The sequence below is a fragment of the Sorex araneus genome, chromosome 2 (genome assembly GCF_027595985.1).
Source record: "Sorex araneus isolate mSorAra2 chromosome 2, mSorAra2.pri, whole genome shotgun sequence".
NCBI classification, from domain to species: domain Eukaryota; kingdom Metazoa; phylum Chordata; class Mammalia; order Eulipotyphla; family Soricidae; genus Sorex; species Sorex araneus.
Window position 1 is genome coordinate 52,722,760 of NC_073303.1, and position 16,898 is coordinate 52,739,657.

Consider the following 16,898-nt stretch of genomic DNA (forward strand, 5'->3'; position numbering starts at 1 on the left):
TGATTCAAAATATCCGCAAGGCAAAAGAATCTCACACTGCTAGATGAGAAGGAATGAAAGTGTATTTGAACACATTTCTGAAGGTCAGCACATACTTGGAGTTTTTCTTTCTTGGCAATATGTTTTGGGTGCAGGGTGCCGTGTCTGTAGGATAAGGAAGAGAAGCCTGACTCTGCCTCTTGCTGCCACGTGCTTAGTGGGGAATGGGAGTTGCCTTTGTGCCATGTAGGACAAACCGTTGAGTCAGCAGCATTGAACCTCAGGAACAGGCGAACGCTTTCACTGCTCTTTTAACTCCATTCAATGTGTTAACAAGTATGTAAGTTCAAGGCAATCTGGTAAATATCGGGGGCAAGGGTGATGTGTAAAAGAATCTGTATGCATTGCTCTGAAGATAGTATCTAGCCCTGAGACCAGGCAAAGTAACAGCTCTTAATAATTCTGTAGGGAAGTAGAGGGAAGTAGGTAGGAAGTAGGGAAGTAGGAAGGAATCTTGGCAAAATGATGAGCTGCATTAGCTGCAAGAACTGCAAGAACGTTGCTCATCAGATGAGTTCAAGAGAATCATCTTTTGAATACTAATGAGAGTACATATATTTTTCATAGTTTGTTCTAATATTTTATGTGTTTATTTAATTGGTCTTGCCTGTGGTATGCAGGAGCTATTCTGGCTCTGTGCTGGGGGATTTCTCAGCAGAATACATAGTACTATAATCAAACCTGAATCTTCCTAGGTAACACATGAGTGGTTCCTTCCTCTATAGCTGACCCTCGATACACAATACAATGTTTGGTTTGTTATATAGAGAGAGTTAGGAAACTGCAGTTGAGCAGACTTCCGAAAGTTTGGGTTTGACCCTGGCAGAACTGTTCCTCTCACTGAACATTGGCTGACCACATTTTTCCTATCTACAAGTAAGAAAACTTGACAGGTTTTTTTAAATTCTTTTTGACTCAAAGCATTTGCAAGGCAAAAGAATCTCTGAGTTATTTGCATAAAAGGCATGAGCCTTTGACCCTCAAGTATATATCCCCATTCAAAATTATTTCAATAAATAATTCTTTTAGGCTCCAGCTGGGATATCTAATTTTTAATAAATTTCCTGTAGGTCCACTTAAACATTAGCTCATATCAACTCAGATGTAATTTAAACTAAAATACTGCATGGATGTTTAACCAAATCAAGATAATTTAATACAAACAATACATAAAGATGTGCATTTCAGGGTAATTTATTACATGCTGATAATTTAATGTACAAAATCGTTTCCCAAATTTAAGTGTTTTACTTGTGATTTGAATCTAAACTAGCAGTTTCTAAAAATACAAATGCCTCCAAACTTTGTTTTTAATATACTTGAAGAAAAAAGTATAGTGTCTTCATATCAATAGATTTTGTAATTAGATTTTGAAATTATGTTAGCAACTATGAACAGCAATACCTGAATAACAAATATATGTGATCATGATACTGAATGACACAGTGATTTACTCATTGATCTATATAGATATATTGATTCAGATATAGCTACCTCAGTAAACTCATTTTATTTTCTTTCTATAGCTATTACTACACTTGACTCGACAACTGTGTGTATATATTAAAAAATAAATGGAAAATGTTTATTTGTATGGAGTTGTTAATACAAAATGAGCAAATGACTTTTATCATGTTGCATAAAAAAGCAACATTAATAACTATAAAACAAAACTATAATTCAAGAAATTTACAACAATAACTAAATTTTCTCTTTTTTTGACAGGGGAGGGGTACACTAGGAGGGGTACACTTGGCAATGCTCAGAGCTTACCCTAGCTCTGCACTCAAGGATCATTTTTGGCCGAGCTTGGGGGACCCTATATGGTTCCAGGGACTGAGCTTGTGTTGGTTAAGAGCCAGGCAAGCTCCCTGTTGCTCTGACACCTGAAAATAAATTGTCTTCCAAAATTTAACCAAAATTCATTTTTACTTTATTTTCATGTTTTAATAAAGATAATGCTTTATAAGACTATACATATTTTAAAGTTTCTGCTTAATACGTGTTCAAAATATGTTTTACCAAAATATACTTACTATAAAACCAAGCTCCCAGAAACTTAGTTTGAATCTTATAGCCTAGTTCTCCCTCTTGGAGAACCTGACAAGCTACCGAGAGTTTCCTGCCCGCATGGGAGAGCCTGGCAAGCTCCCCTGGGCAAATTCATCTGCCAAATACAGTAACAATGATGGTCTCATTACCCTGACCCTGGAGAGCTTCTAATGCAGCACTGTTGGGAAGGACGAGTAAAGAGAGGCTGCTAAAATCTCAAGGCTACTATGAATGGAGAAGTTACTGGGCCTGCTGGAGCAAACTGTTGATCAACGGGATGACAGGAAAGTTTGGCAAGCCACTGAGAGTATCCCGCCCACACGGGCAGAGTCTGGCAAGCTACCCGTGGTGTATTTGATATGTCAAAAACAGTAATGATAGGTCTCATTCCCCTGACCCCGAAAGAGCCTCCAATCTTTGGGAAAGACGAGTAAGGAGAGGCTGCTAAAATCTCAGGGTGACAAACAATGGGATGAGAGTGATACATGCAGTGATACTTACCACCAGAATGTCAATATCAGTTCATAGAATCTAGTCTCCCATCTTGCCCCAGTTTATGTTCCTCATTTTGTAATCTCAGTTCTGAGGTCAGAATTCACGGGCATGCTTTATTTGCCTATCTCTTGGTTAGCTTTTCTCTCCATTACATACAAATACAATCGTTGTGTAATTGTCATTCTCCTTTTGACCCATTTCATTCAGCGTCACTCCCTCCCATCTCATGGTGTTGCAAAAGCAAATATTTTATATTTGTGCCTTTGACTACATTTTTTTTACTGCTTTACCTATTGTTAATGAATCTACATCAAATCCAATAAGTTAATATTTATACTGGTTGTTGGGATTTTCCAATCCAAAGCCAAATACTAATGACTAAAGTTACTTAGAGAAAGCAGATACTGTTTGAACTTGCAAAATCCAGTAGATATTTTTGCTTATCTATGTGCATAGAAATTCGACAACACTCTATGTCCTAATTTCCCCACCTATACAATTGTTTCCAATAATACAGCCATAAACAAAGGAAAATGACATAGATTTTAATTATTAAGAGTTCAGTCTTAATGTTTCTCCTGTGCAATGTATTTTATTCATGATTTTTTAAAATGTGCTTCATTTTATGGTGATAGCAGCACATCTGGTGCTCCAACACCTATTCCCAGTTTGTGGAAGAAAATGATACTTTTACTGAAGAAAATGGAAGAAATATTTCTCAGCATAAACATCCATAATTAGGCCTTTATTGTAAGAATTTAGCATCCATGAGATGAGTTAGGGAAATTGTCAAGCAAAAGGAGCAGGTGCTGAACCTCATTGATGCGTAATGATATTGTACCTTTAAATGGAGGGAAAGAGGAAAGAATTCAAAAAGCCATTCATTTTCCAGAAAATGGATTGATATCTTTATGATCATATACTTTGATTTTTATAATATGGTTATTATTATGTCATCATGTACTTACCAAGTTATAATTGGTTTCTCATATATATTTTTATATTTTCCTGACTTGATTTCCATTACTGTATTAACAGTGCATGTTCCTCTCATCAACATATTCAGAAATGAGCATATCCAGTGCTGTAGCTTTTGGTTTAATTTATATAATGTTGCGTGAACTTTCGTGCAGTCAGAGGCGCTGAGACAAGGAACGTGGAAGAAATATATTTCATGGAGGGCCAAGGTTCTCTCTGACTCTTGACAAAGGTAGAGAGCCTGGTGATCTCCTTTTATTGATCATGGTACCTCTAAAGGGTGCAATACAGTGATGTCACTAAAGGCATCAAAATAAGTTACAGAAAGGATATTGAGGCAGCACAACATGCATTGTTTCCTTGCATCTGCAGGCCAGGAATTTTGGCCTCAGGAAAGAAGATACCAAAACCAAAACATTTCTTGGGCTACAAGCATTTGGATTTACATCCCAAAGACCAGGCTGGACCAGAGCTTACAATTTACAATATCAAAGGTCAGGCCTGGCTAACACCTGAGATCTGCATGTCAAAGACCAGCCAGGCTTCTGTGAGAGAAGGAAAACTGCTCTTTTCAATAGACTGAAATTATTTTCTGAGGGCAGCTTGAAGGGGGAAAATGCTCAGCTTCATCCAAACCAGTCAGGACACACGAGAAATCTCGCCCATTTTCATGGGTCCCTGTGTTCCTGTCCATAGTACGGTGCAGTCTACATGGGCTCGCCCTGGTAGCTCAGTCCAGCCCCAACAATATAATGCTATATAAATATTAACATGATGAGATTTCAATTTTGCTAAAAGAAATATCTAAATTGTATACAAAAATTCAAAGGGAAAAATCATTGAATTTTGCATATATTCTAAATGAATCACTGATAAAGGACACAATTTAATTGTTTATTTCTTCTGCTGGGGCTAAACAGTTATATAAGTAGTTTTACTGTCATAAATAAATACTATAAAAATTAAAAATTAAATTAGATTAATTTAATTCATAATTTAATCTAGATAACATCTATTTTGAGATCACCACTGGCATTTTATTTGTTTTTTTAATTTTTATTTTTTATTATTAGTGGATCACCATGAGGTACATGGTTATAATTACAGTTATAAACTTTCGTGCTTGCATTCCAGTAAAACAATGATCGAGTACCCATTCCTCTATCCGTGTCCATTATCCACCACCAATAATACCAGTATCCTTCTCACCGGCCCCACCCTGTCACACCCACCCTGTCACCCCCCCCCTCCCCACTCTGTGGCGGGGCATTCCCTTTTGTTTGCTCTCTCTCCTTTTGAGTGTTGTGGTCTACAATAGAGGTATTGAGTGGCCATCATGTTGGTCTATAGTCTACTTTCAGCACATATCTCCTATCGTGAGCAGGTCCTCAGAATACCTTTACCTGGTGTTCCCTTCTCTATGTGAGCTGCCCCCTCCCCAGCATGCGATGCTGGCTTCCAAAACATGGAACTAATCTCCTGGTACTTACCTCTACTATTCTTGGGTGTTAGTCTCCCATTCTGTTACTTTATATTTCGCAGATGAGTGCAATCTTTCAAAGTCTGTCCCTCTCTTTCTGACTCATTTCACTTAGCATGATACTTTCCATGTTGATCCACCTATATGCAAATTTCATGACTTCATATTTTCTAACAGCTGCATAGTATTCCATTGTGTAGAAGTACCAAAGTTTCTTTAACCAGTTATCTGTTCTCCTGCACTTGGTTTTTTTCCCAGATTCTGGCTATTGTAAACAGTGCTGCAATGAACATACAAGTGTAGATGTCATTTCAACTATACTCTTCTGCCTCTCCAGGATATATTCAGAGAAGTGGTATTGCTGGGTCAAATGGGAGCTCATTTTCTAATATTTTGAGAATAGTCCATACTGTTTTCCAAAAGGACTGAACCAGTCGGCATTCCCACCAGCAGTGAAGGAGAGTCCCTTTCTCCCCACATCCACGCCAGCACCAGTTAATTGTGTTCTTTTGGATGTGTGCCATTCTCAGTGGTGTGAAATATCTCATTGTTTTGACCTGCATCTCCCTGATGATTAGACATGAAGAGCACTTTTTATGTGCCTTTTGGCCATTCGTATTTCTTCTTTGAGAAAGTTTCTGTTTATTCCATCGCCCCATTTTCTGATGGGGTTGGGCTTTTTCTTGTGCAATTCAGCCAGTGCCTTGTATCTCCTTGATATCAACCCCTTATCGGATGGGTATTGGGTGAATATCCTTTTCCATTCTGTAGACTATCTTTGTATTCTGGTCACTGTATCTTTTGAGGTGCAGAAGCTTCTTAGTTTAAGATAGTCCCATTTGTTTATCTCTGTTTTCACTTACTTGGCTAGTGGCCTGTCATCTTTGAAGATACCTTGAGCTTCAATGTCATGGAGGGTTTTGCAAACCATGTCTTCATGTATTCTATGGAGTCTGGTCTGATGTTGAGGTCTTTCATCCATTTTGATCTGTCTTTTGTACATGGTGTTAGGTAGAGGTCTAAGCACATTTTTTTTGCAAGTAGCTATCCAGTTTTGCAAACACCATTTCTTAAAGAGGCTTTCCTTGATCCACTTCACATTTCTTGCTCCCTTATCAAAGATTAGATGATCATATATCTGGGGATGTATGTCAGAATATTCAACCCTGTTCCATTGGAATGGGGCTCTGCCTTTGTTCCAGTACCATGCTGTTTTAATTACTACCGCTTTGTAGTAGAGTTTGCGGGCATGGGGGTGGTGATTCCTCCCATTATCTTTTCCCCAAGAATCATTTTAGCTATTCGTGGGGGTTTATTGTTCCATATGAATTTCGGGAGTGTTTGCTCCATTTCTTTGAAGAATATCGTGGGTATCCTTATGGGGATCACATTGAATCTGTACAATGTTTTGGGGAGTATTGCCATTTTGGCAATGTTAATTCTCCCAGTCCATGAGCAGGGGATATCTTTCCATTTCCTTGTGTCCTCTTTTATTTCGTGAAGTAACATTTTGTAGTTTTCTTTGTACAACTCCTTTACCTCCTTAGTTAAGCTGATTCCGAGGTACTCGATTTCTGAGGCACAATTTTGAATTGGATTGCTTTTTTCATGTCACTTTCTTCTCTCATTATTTGTGTATAGGAACGCCATGGACTTTTGGGTATTGATTTTTATAGCCTGCAACTTTATTATACAAGTTTATTGTTTGTAGGAGTTTCTTGGTAGAGGTTTTAGGGTTCTCTAAGTATAATATCATATCACCAGCGAATAGTGAGAGCTTGATTTCTTCCTTTCCTACCTGAATGCCCTTAATATCTTTTTCTTGCCTAACCACTATTGCAAGACTTCTGGTACTATATTGAACAGAAGTGGAGAGAGTGGGCATCCTTGTCTTGTCCCTGATCTCAAAGGGAAGACTCAGTTTTTCCCCATTGAGGATAATGCTTGTCATAGGCTTGTGGTAGATGGCTTTGACTATATTGAGGAAAGTCCCTTCTATGCCCATTTCCGTGAGAGTTTTCATCATAAATGGGTTATGGATCTTGTCAAATGCTTTCTCTGCATCTATTGATATGATCATATGGTTTTTATCTTTTCTTTTGTTGATACGGTGGATTATGTTGATTGACTTCTGAATGTTAAACCATCCTTGCATCCCCGGGATGAATTCCACTTGGTCATGGTGTATGATCTTTTTGATGAGTTGCTGGATTCATTTCACTAACATTTTGTTGAGGATCTTTGTGTCCATGTTCATCAGAGATATCGGTCTGTAGTTTTCTTTTTTTGTGCTTTCTCTGTTTGATTTTGGTATTAGGGTGATATGTGCCTCATAGAAACTGTCTGGGAGTGCTTCTGTTTCCTCGATTTCCTCTAAGAGTTGAGAAGAATTGGCAATAGATCCTCTTTAAATGTTTGGAAGAATTCACTAGTGAATCCATCTGGACCTGGACTTTTGTTTCTGGGGAGACTTTTGGTCACAGTTTCGATTTTCTTGATAGTAATGGGTCTATTCAGGTATACCAAATCATCTTGGTTCAGCTTGGGAGGCTATAAGAATCCAGGAATTTATCCATTTCTTCTAGATTCTCTTGTTTCGTGGTGTACAGACTTTCGAATTAGTCTCTGATGGTCTTTTGAATTTCTTTGGTTTCTGTTGTAATCACCCCCTTCTCGTTTCTGATTAGGTTTATTGGGGTTCTCTCTCTCTTTTTCTTTGTGAGTATCGCTAATGGTTTATCAATCTTTTTTATTTTCTCGAAGAACCAGCTCTTGGTTTCATTGATCTTTCAGATTGCTTTTTGGGTTTCCGTGTCATTGATTTCTGCTCTAAGTTTTATTATCTCTTTCCTTCTGTCTGGTTTGGGCTCTTTTCCTTGGTCCTTTTCTAAGATTATGAGCTGTGAAGTCAAGTTATTTCTGTGGGACTTTTCTTTCTTCCTGAGAAATGCTTGCGGAGCTATAAATTTTTCCCTTAACATGGCTTTAGCTGCGTTCCACAGGTTCTGATAGCTCATGTCTTCATTCTCATTTGTTTCCAGGTATTTTTTTAATTTCTTTCTTGATTCCCTTCCTGACCCATTCATTGTTCAACATTGAGTTGTTTAGTTTTCAGGTGTTTGATTTGGTTTTCTGCGTCTGTACATGATTAGCTTCTATCTTCAGTGCATCATGGTCTGAAAAGATAGTTGATACAATGTCTATCTTCCTGATTCTGTTGAGGTATGTTTTGTAGCCCAGAACATGGTCTATTCTGGAAAATTTTCCATGTGCATTGGAAAAGAACGTGTATTCTTTTTGGGGGGATGTAAAGTCCTACATAGATCTATTAGCCTTCCTTCTTCTATTTCTTCCTTCAAAGCCAGTATTTACTTGCTGAGTTTTAATCTCCTTGATCTGTCCAGAAGTGATAAGGCAGTGTTGAAGTCTACAACTACTATTGTGTTGCTCGCAATGTCCTTCTTAAGGTCTCATAGTAGTTGTTCTAGGTATTTAGCTGGTCCCTCATTGTGTTCATATACATTTAGGAGTGTGATTTCTTCCTGCTGTACATATCCTTTGATTAATAAAATATGGCCCTCACTGTTCCTTCTAATTTTTTTCAAGCTGAAATCTGTGTTATCAGATACTAGTAAGACCACCCCAGCTTTTTTGAGGGAATTGTTTGCTCTCAGGATTGTTTTCCATCCTTTGACTTTGAGTCTGTGTTTGCTCTGACTGTTCGGATGTGTTTCTTGTAGGCAGCAGAATGTTGGGTTCAGTCTCTGAATCCATTTTGCCACTCTGTGTCTCTTACTGGTGCATTTAGACAATTGACATTGAGAGAGATTATTGTTATAGGGTTTTCTGCCATCTTTCTGTGGGGGTTTATTGTGCTTATAGAAGGTTGTCTTGTCTTATAGTAGCTCCTTTATTCCTTCTTTTAGGTTTGGTTTTGAGTCTATGAAGTTCCTCAGCGCTTGTTTATCCACAAAATAGTGTATCGTTCCTTCAAGTTTGAGTGAGAGTTTAGCCGGATAAAGTATTCTTGGTGAAGCATTCATTTCATTGAGTTTTTTCACTATATCCGCCCATTGTCTTTGGTCTTGGAGGGTTTCCTCCGATAAGTCTGCTGTGAATCTAAGGGGTGCTCCTTTGTATGTGATTTCCTTCTTTGACCTTGCTGCTTGCAGTATTGTGTCTCTATCTGTGACTTCCATCATTCTAACTATGATATGTCTTGGAGTTTTTCTGTTAGGGTCTCTTTTAGCTGGCACCCTTCGAGGTCCTTGGATCTGGATGTCTGCATTCTCCAGCTCTGAGAACTTGTCAGCGATGATTTCTTTATTTTTGGCTTTTTCCTTGGGATTGCTTCCCTCTCCTTTTGGTACTCCAATGATTCTAATATTGTTCCTCTTGAAATCATCATGAAATTAGATCATCTTGAAATTAGATAACATTATCTTGAAATTAGAAAATATCTTATATTTAGTACATCACCCCTTATCTTAAATGTTCATAAGAAAAATTGGTGGAACAATAGCACAGTTGGTAGGGCATTTGCCTTGCACACAGCCGATCTGGATTTGATTCCTCCGTCCCCCTCGGAGAGCAAGTTAAGCTACCAAGAATATCCTGCCCACATGGCAGAGCCTGGCAAGCTACCCGTGGCATATTCGTTATGCCAAAAACAGTAACAATAAGTCTCACAATGGAGACTTTACTGGTGCCAGCTCGAGCAAATCAATGAGCAACGGAATGACAGTGACCATGCTACAGTGCTACAGATAACATCTTATGTTTATAGAATGACTTTAAATAGTCTTAGTCAGCTAAATAGAATAACTTCTTTGTTCACGTGAAAAAAGTAATTAGTAGTATTTCAAGAAACTGCCAGTCTATGCCTTTGAATTTTTAATGTTATCAGTGATACCGTGGTTCCGGTTGATGGATAGGCGGGTAAACACCTGACACCTGCTGCAGGCTCAAGGGGATGGTGCAGTGCATCAGCCGTGCAGCCCCCGTGACTGATCCCTGGATCCTGTAATGTTTGCTGATCCTCACCAGGTCTTATCCTGGGGCCCAGAGCCAGGAGTCAGCCCTGAGCACAACCGGCTGAGTGTGACCCAAACAACTAAATAATAATTATAACAGTAATCTTCCAAATGATGTACTCCTATCAATTTGTGAAGATTTATGCCAATTCACTAGTTTTTCATTGGTCAGCATTGTCTTCTTAATAGTGTGGTACTCTGCTTAAACAATTTCAAACTTCCCACTCTAAAGTAGGCACTTCAGGGGCTAGAGGTGTTTTCACGTTGTAAGGCACTTGCCTTGCACGTGGCAGCTGACCCAGATTGGATGCTGGCACTGCATATGGTTCCCTGGGTACAGAGCCAGGAATAACCCTGTCAAACAAAAATAATAATGACAATAACAATAATAACAACAGCAAATATACGCTGCATATATAACAGTACCCTTACCACAAGAATATTATTTCTATAAACTCTAGAAAAATTCCATTTACTCTGTCTCTTGTGTATTCTTCATGTACATATGTCAATTCTTCCCTCTGAAAGATTTCTTAATGACATTATTCTTCTCAGAAACCAGATCAACATATACCAGGCTTCATGAAGAAATTGGCAAACTGATTCCCAGACACAGAGTTCCTGAATACCTCCGTCTTCATCACAAAAGACCTGGAAAATGCTTTCTTTAGCACCTCTTTTACAGGGCTTTTAGTTTATCAGAAAGGACCCTGTCTGCTTTATTGATGCTGAAAGCATGGTCAAAAGCTTTGATGTTGACCTCCAAAAGCAGGCCTAGTCCAAGGGGGGTCGGGGTCACTTATCTACAGAAGCATAGTTCTGTGTTCTGGCCGTTCAGGTGTCAACATGCTAAGCCTGAAAGTCACTCAATGAAACTCAATCATTTCTTTTTTATCTTAAATAGCTTCAAGGGGCTTCCCCTGATGGCCAGCACTGTGATGTGACGAGCGTTTCAAGCCCAAGAGCTACCCCACGGGGGTCTAGATCACTAGCTTAGCCAGCGTGACTGTGTCCTCTGTCTTTGCTTATGTCTGATTCCAGTGGACCAAGTAGATCTATTTTTTTTTAAAAAAGTAATGTTGGAATTAAATACAGAAAAGAAGTATATATACAAACTCCAAATGTAGTGGACAGTTCTTGCCCCACCTTGTGTTCTGTCTCTCCCTGGTCCTTCAGCGTGTGGGTAGGTTCTGGAGAAAAGGCCTCTTGATGTTCTGTCCATTGTGCAGCTTTAACCCAGAGCTGAAAGAGTCTTAGCTGTACATTGATCTCTAACTGGGACTTAATGTAAGCGACACCGGAAGAGTTCTGAACGAGGCCTACGAGAAGCTCTGAATGATTATAATGAAGCCAGTTATGGGGCCTGGGGCCCAGGCAGCCTCCAGACAGCAAGTCTCAGAACTCACCCCGTCGTGTGCTGTGGACTCTTTCTGGCATGGTCTTTCTTGCATCAAATTCCATGCAGGGGCATCACAGACAGAGCAGGGGGCTGGTTGGATGGACTTTAAGGAAATATAGAATGAGGAGATAGGTGAAGGCTAAGAGGGATAAACTCAGAGGCAGGAGCTGTCCCTGGAAACCAGGCACCCACAGAGGGGACTTTGTTTTTCTCTTCTCCTTTAGTTCTTTGCATAGTTTATTCAGAGCAATGTCCTTTTGTATGGACACAGAAAGACTTGACAAATGTTATGCTTTTGTAACCTGGGAGTCATTTGACTCTACATGATATTTTCCTCCTGGGCATCTGTTCTCTCAACCTAAGCCTCAGCTGCCCTTACTTCCTAGAACCCCCCAAAACCAGGGTCCCTATGAGGGATGGGATGGACCCAGGGCAAGCGGTGAGTTGTGTGCTACCCTGGCATCGAGATGAGCCTGGCCAAAGTGCCTAATGCTTAACTATAAGTTAAGAGCTTGATCATGGACAAATGATGTCATGATCCAAAAAGCAATAATTAGACTTGGACCCTGCTAGGGTTAGGAATGATTACTCTGGCCTGAGTGTTGTATTCTGAGTCTGTGGTAAGATGTTGCCAAGAGAGTTGCCTTACAAGTTTCAATGTATCTCTTACTGTGTCCATACAAAATTAACTAGTATTAAGATGCTGATTGAGTTATTGGACTGAGGAAAGGAGAAAAACACCTTAAGAGGTATTTTGCCTGCAGGCGGTCAGGAAGGGCTTTGGAATACCTCTAGGTGGTGTTTCCTTCGAGCCTATTGGGCCCTCAGGAAGGGCTTTCCTACTTGGATTTTGGTACTGGACTGTGAGTAGCGGGCCCAGAGGGCAAGGTGGAGAGAGAGAGGAGTAAGGGTGGAGAGACTAGTGGGAGGAGGCAAAATCCAGAGAGCTGGGAGCGAGGAATGAGGAGCTAGGAAGGAAGAGTGCTGGGGAGAGAGATGAAGGGCAGAAAGAGAGAGTGAGGGAGTCTTGCAGGAGAAGCAGTCAGAGTCAGAATCCAGAGAGGAGAGAGAGAGCCCAGCCTGCGAGATGGAGCGCGGAGAGATGAACAGGAGGGACGGGAGGAGGCGGGAATGAGGGGCAGTGTGAGGCCAGAATGGGGGGCTCAGAGAGACTGGGACAAGTGCTTGGAGAGAATGGAATAAACGGCAACTGATCAATTAACCGGCTTGGCCCTCCTCGTTTCCTCTTCCTTCTGCCCCATGGCCTGGGCTGCCCAGCTGGGCGAGCAGCCCGGGATGACCGACCGAGGGGGAGAGCCCTGGGGCTCTCCCTGGCCACCCCTGACAGATGTATTCACACACACACACAAGAATAATCTGAATCAGTTCAACCAATGGAAGGGGGCTTGTGTTAGGCTCAAGGGTCTGAACTAAGACATTCTGGCAGTGGGAGCCTGCTGAGACTGTGTCAAGGACTGGGAAAATCATACCAGAAACTCGCAATTCCTTATTCTGAGGCTTCCATAGGACATAACATTTTCTTCAGAGTTAATGTTAGTTTGAGATCTTTACAGACCTTTAACAAACAAAATGGAAACAGAGTTGTCAATGCTATCGATTGTTTAATTCCCCATGTGGAAGAGTAAACTATTTTATAACTATCACTGAAAGCACCAGTTAGTATTTTCAATACCAGAATGAACAACCAAAAGAAAGGCCAATCAGAACTCGAAGCACTTGCACAAGACTGCAACTCACTCTATTTCACAAAGAGAACATGTCATCAAACAAAGGCTGAGACACATTATTCTCCAGTGCTCATCAAGTAATGGAAAGAACGGATCCAATATTAGGACACAAAAGAAGTAGCTATAGATTTTCAAAGATGGAATCCTATTATAAACATCGTAACATCCTGATAAATAACCAGGAAAATATACATCATAAACTAGCCTAATGAGTAACCTAATTCTTTACTTTGCAAGGTTTTATATTTAAGTGTACTATTGCATCTTGCTAGGGGCAAGTAACAAAATTTAATAAATACTGACGATGCTTTAATATAATAAAAATAAATACAATCTCTCAAACACATGGTGACTATTGATGGAAACAAAAATATTTAATTTTACTTCTATAAAATACTTAGCTCATCAAGTCACGATAAAGGTAATGAACAAATACCAGTAAGGGGTGACATAAGGGTACCTTAACAATTTTCCTCAAATTATCACAACAGTTTGACAGAGCTCTGAGAAACCATCACAGAAAAGTAAAGCCAATAAATCAGTGACTGCAGCGTAATAGAATCAGTACCAGAAAAAGCCTCTAAGGTAAAACCAGGAAATTTTAGTAAATAAGAGTTTATTTAATAAAACACACCAATATTTAGTCCGTTGACTGTCATAGTGTGCCATATTAGGATGAAATATCAATTCTAAAGCGCTCAGTTTGGGGGACACACCAAAATATTGCATATTGTCTTCTAAATTAAAATACTCTTCTATCACCTACAAGATTTCTTTGGACTTTTTAGGGAAATGCAATATTGCCATGCGTTCCAAAAGCAAATACCCAGTTATGTTTTAATTAGAATTTTGGTTCTATGTAAATATCATACTGCTATTGAAATGTTAGAAGACAAAGCTAAGTAAAAATAATCCATAAACTGAGATGTAGCAGTCTTATGAGCCTAGTTATATAAAATGCTTATTCTAGATCCAATTGTTATTATTTATATTTCTACATATTAATCTTTCATCTTGACAAAGGTATCAGCTATTAGTTTGAATTTTTAAGAGGACATTTTACAGAATTATCTACAGAATTGTCAGTTTCACATGTTGTTACTTCTATTCATAAGAAACAAATCGAAGATATTTTTGATGATTTAACTGTTTTCGCTGGCATAAGCTTCAAGTGATCTGGTTATAATTTCATTCTTATGTAAGATAAGACACTATCTGTATAATATTTTAAAATAATTATTTCATGTATGCAAAGTAATTTCCTAGAAATTTAAAGTCAAACCTAGTACCATAGTATAGTCTATAATATATCTTAATTACCCTATAATATTTGAACGTGGTAGTTGATATGATTCACTGTAACATATAGAGAACTGCCTTTATTACACTAATTCCCATATGTTTCTTCTTTCCTTTAGGCAGTGCTTTGGAGGTATAAATTTTCTCAGCTTAAAGGTTCTTCAGATGATGGCAAGAGCAAAATCAAATTTTTATTTCAGAATCAAGATACTAAACAGATTGAAGCAAAGGTAAATCAAAGATCTCATCTCATAATCCAGTTCTAAATATATTAATGTCATTAAGATGATAAACTAAAAACATGTTCATAAGAGCTAATTGAACAAATCACGCCTACTCTGTAACTAAAATCATAAGTTAACCTAAAAATTTTGCTGGTAATTTTTCATAAAAGACATTTAAAATGAGTCACAACTAATCACACTTCTTAGTTTTAATTTTCTAAGACCTGCATTCTGGGAATTAAAGGTATTCATAGATTTTAATTTTAAATAATCATTTATAATACACTTAGGAATTCTTTCTCTATTGTATCTTTACTTACGTTTATATGAATTCCTAAAGAGAAATATGTAAACCAAATAGCTTCCCCACATCATCATGTGTTACATGAAATAAACAAATCAATATTTGTGTGATGCCAAAAATTTTTTTAACATTTTTAAGATATACTATGTATTTTTAATTCATCCAAAAGATTTACAATTTTACAAATTTATGTGTATTTCTTAATAATATTTTAAGCATTACTGTTTAAATAAACACTTATAATCTGAATTTCTTTCAATACTTGAAAATTTAATTAATTGCGACTATGATTTAGAATCAATAAGAGGTACAGTTTTCAGTGAAGAAGACTATAATAAAAACAAATGCTTAAGGAAAAAAATTTTTTTGTGGAATTAAAAAACATCAACTGTAAATTTTTAAGTCTGTGTTACATTTACCATATTTCTGTTATATTCATTTACCTATTTCACTTAAAGTGAGTGTAGTCTTAGCCAGTCATTTCAAACTTTACAAAATTAACCATGTCTGATATTCTAAATCTAACCTTCTGTAACTTTACCTAATTTTCAGATCAAGAACTTTCACTTCTTTCAGTAAGTTTAGCACTTATCTTGAAGTTCTTCCTTGGTTTATTTCTGGATGTCTGTTAGAATGCTCATTTCTTTCTCTTATTTATCATTAAACTACCCGCACTTCCTCCTAAGCTCTACTTCACCTAAGGATGTAGTTCCTTTACGCATTTCTCTAAAATATCAGAGCTGTCCTCTGCTTTGACCTTTCCTTGTCCCTTGTCACTTTTGTTTCATGATGGGCTTTAATCACCTGCCCAAAGGTTGTGAAGCCATTGCCTCTCCCCTAAACAGGCTTCCTTCTCTAAGTCTCCTGAAAACAGCTCCTCACCTGGTTTTCTCTAGTTAGCATTAATTGATCATTTATCGGGGGCCAATCCTTTAAACTGGCCTGGCGATCTTCCAAGTGGTTGGTAAGGTTTTTGATGTGTTAGTGTGGAAGTCGATGTGGAGGTCTCGTTCTGTTCAGCAGGGAGAACCCTTCGTGGGGCTGAGAAGGGGACGCAGCCAAATGAACAGACGCAGAGCCTGGAGGAGGGAGAAAAGGCATTTATTCTATGGCAGTTACAGTATTTATACCTCCCTGCTGGGAGGAGGTGGTATATTATGCATGCCTGGACCCCCAATAGAAATGCAGGGTGTGGCACTGGCTTTAGCTAGTAATAAAACAAATGCTGATAGGATAAGATCAGTAAGATTAGGAGCAGAAACCTTTGCTAGGTGTGGCATGGGGTTAGCTAGTGATAAACAAATAGTGACAGGATAAGATCAGTAAGATAAAATGGCTCCCTACATGTTAGTAGTTGTTGAGCCATACCTGTGTGTGCTAAGGTTTGCTCGTGACTGTGCCCTCTGGACACTGCACAGGGGTCCTTACGTGTGCTCGGACTGACTCAGGTTGACTGTGTACAAAGCAAGTGGCATGCATGATCCACAGTCTTTCCTGCCACACGTTATGTTTAACTGTATCACTGTATCACTGTCATCCTGTTGTTCATTGATTTGTTCCAGCGGGCGCCAGTAACATCTCCATTCATCCCTGCCACCTGCTAGTGTAGCCCCATGGCGTACTGGGGGCTCTCTCAGGGTCAGGGGAATGAGGACCGGCGTTGTTACTGTTTTAACATATCGAGTACACCACGGGTAGCCAGGCTCTGCCATGTGGGAGATAATAATATTATGTTCAACGTTATTATGCAAATATTCATTACTGCTACTGTAAAAAAAAATCTTTAGGTCTTAGTAGATTTCTAGAATCATAAAAGTAGTAACTTTGTCTTAATTTATTTAAAAATT

General features: G+C 38.7%; 1 protein-coding gene across 1 annotated transcript in view; it reads left to right on the plus strand.

Moving 5' to 3' along the window:
• The window catches only part of SNTG1 (syntrophin gamma 1), a 407,706-nt gene that overhangs the window by 366,452 nt on the left and 24,356 nt on the right, over positions 1–16,898 (plus strand). The window contains exon 18 of the mRNA XM_055126797.1: positions 14,643–14,753. Coding sequence (XP_054982772.1) covers positions 14,643–14,753 — 111 coding nt within the window. The remainder of the gene's footprint in view (positions 1–14,642; positions 14,754–16,898) is intronic.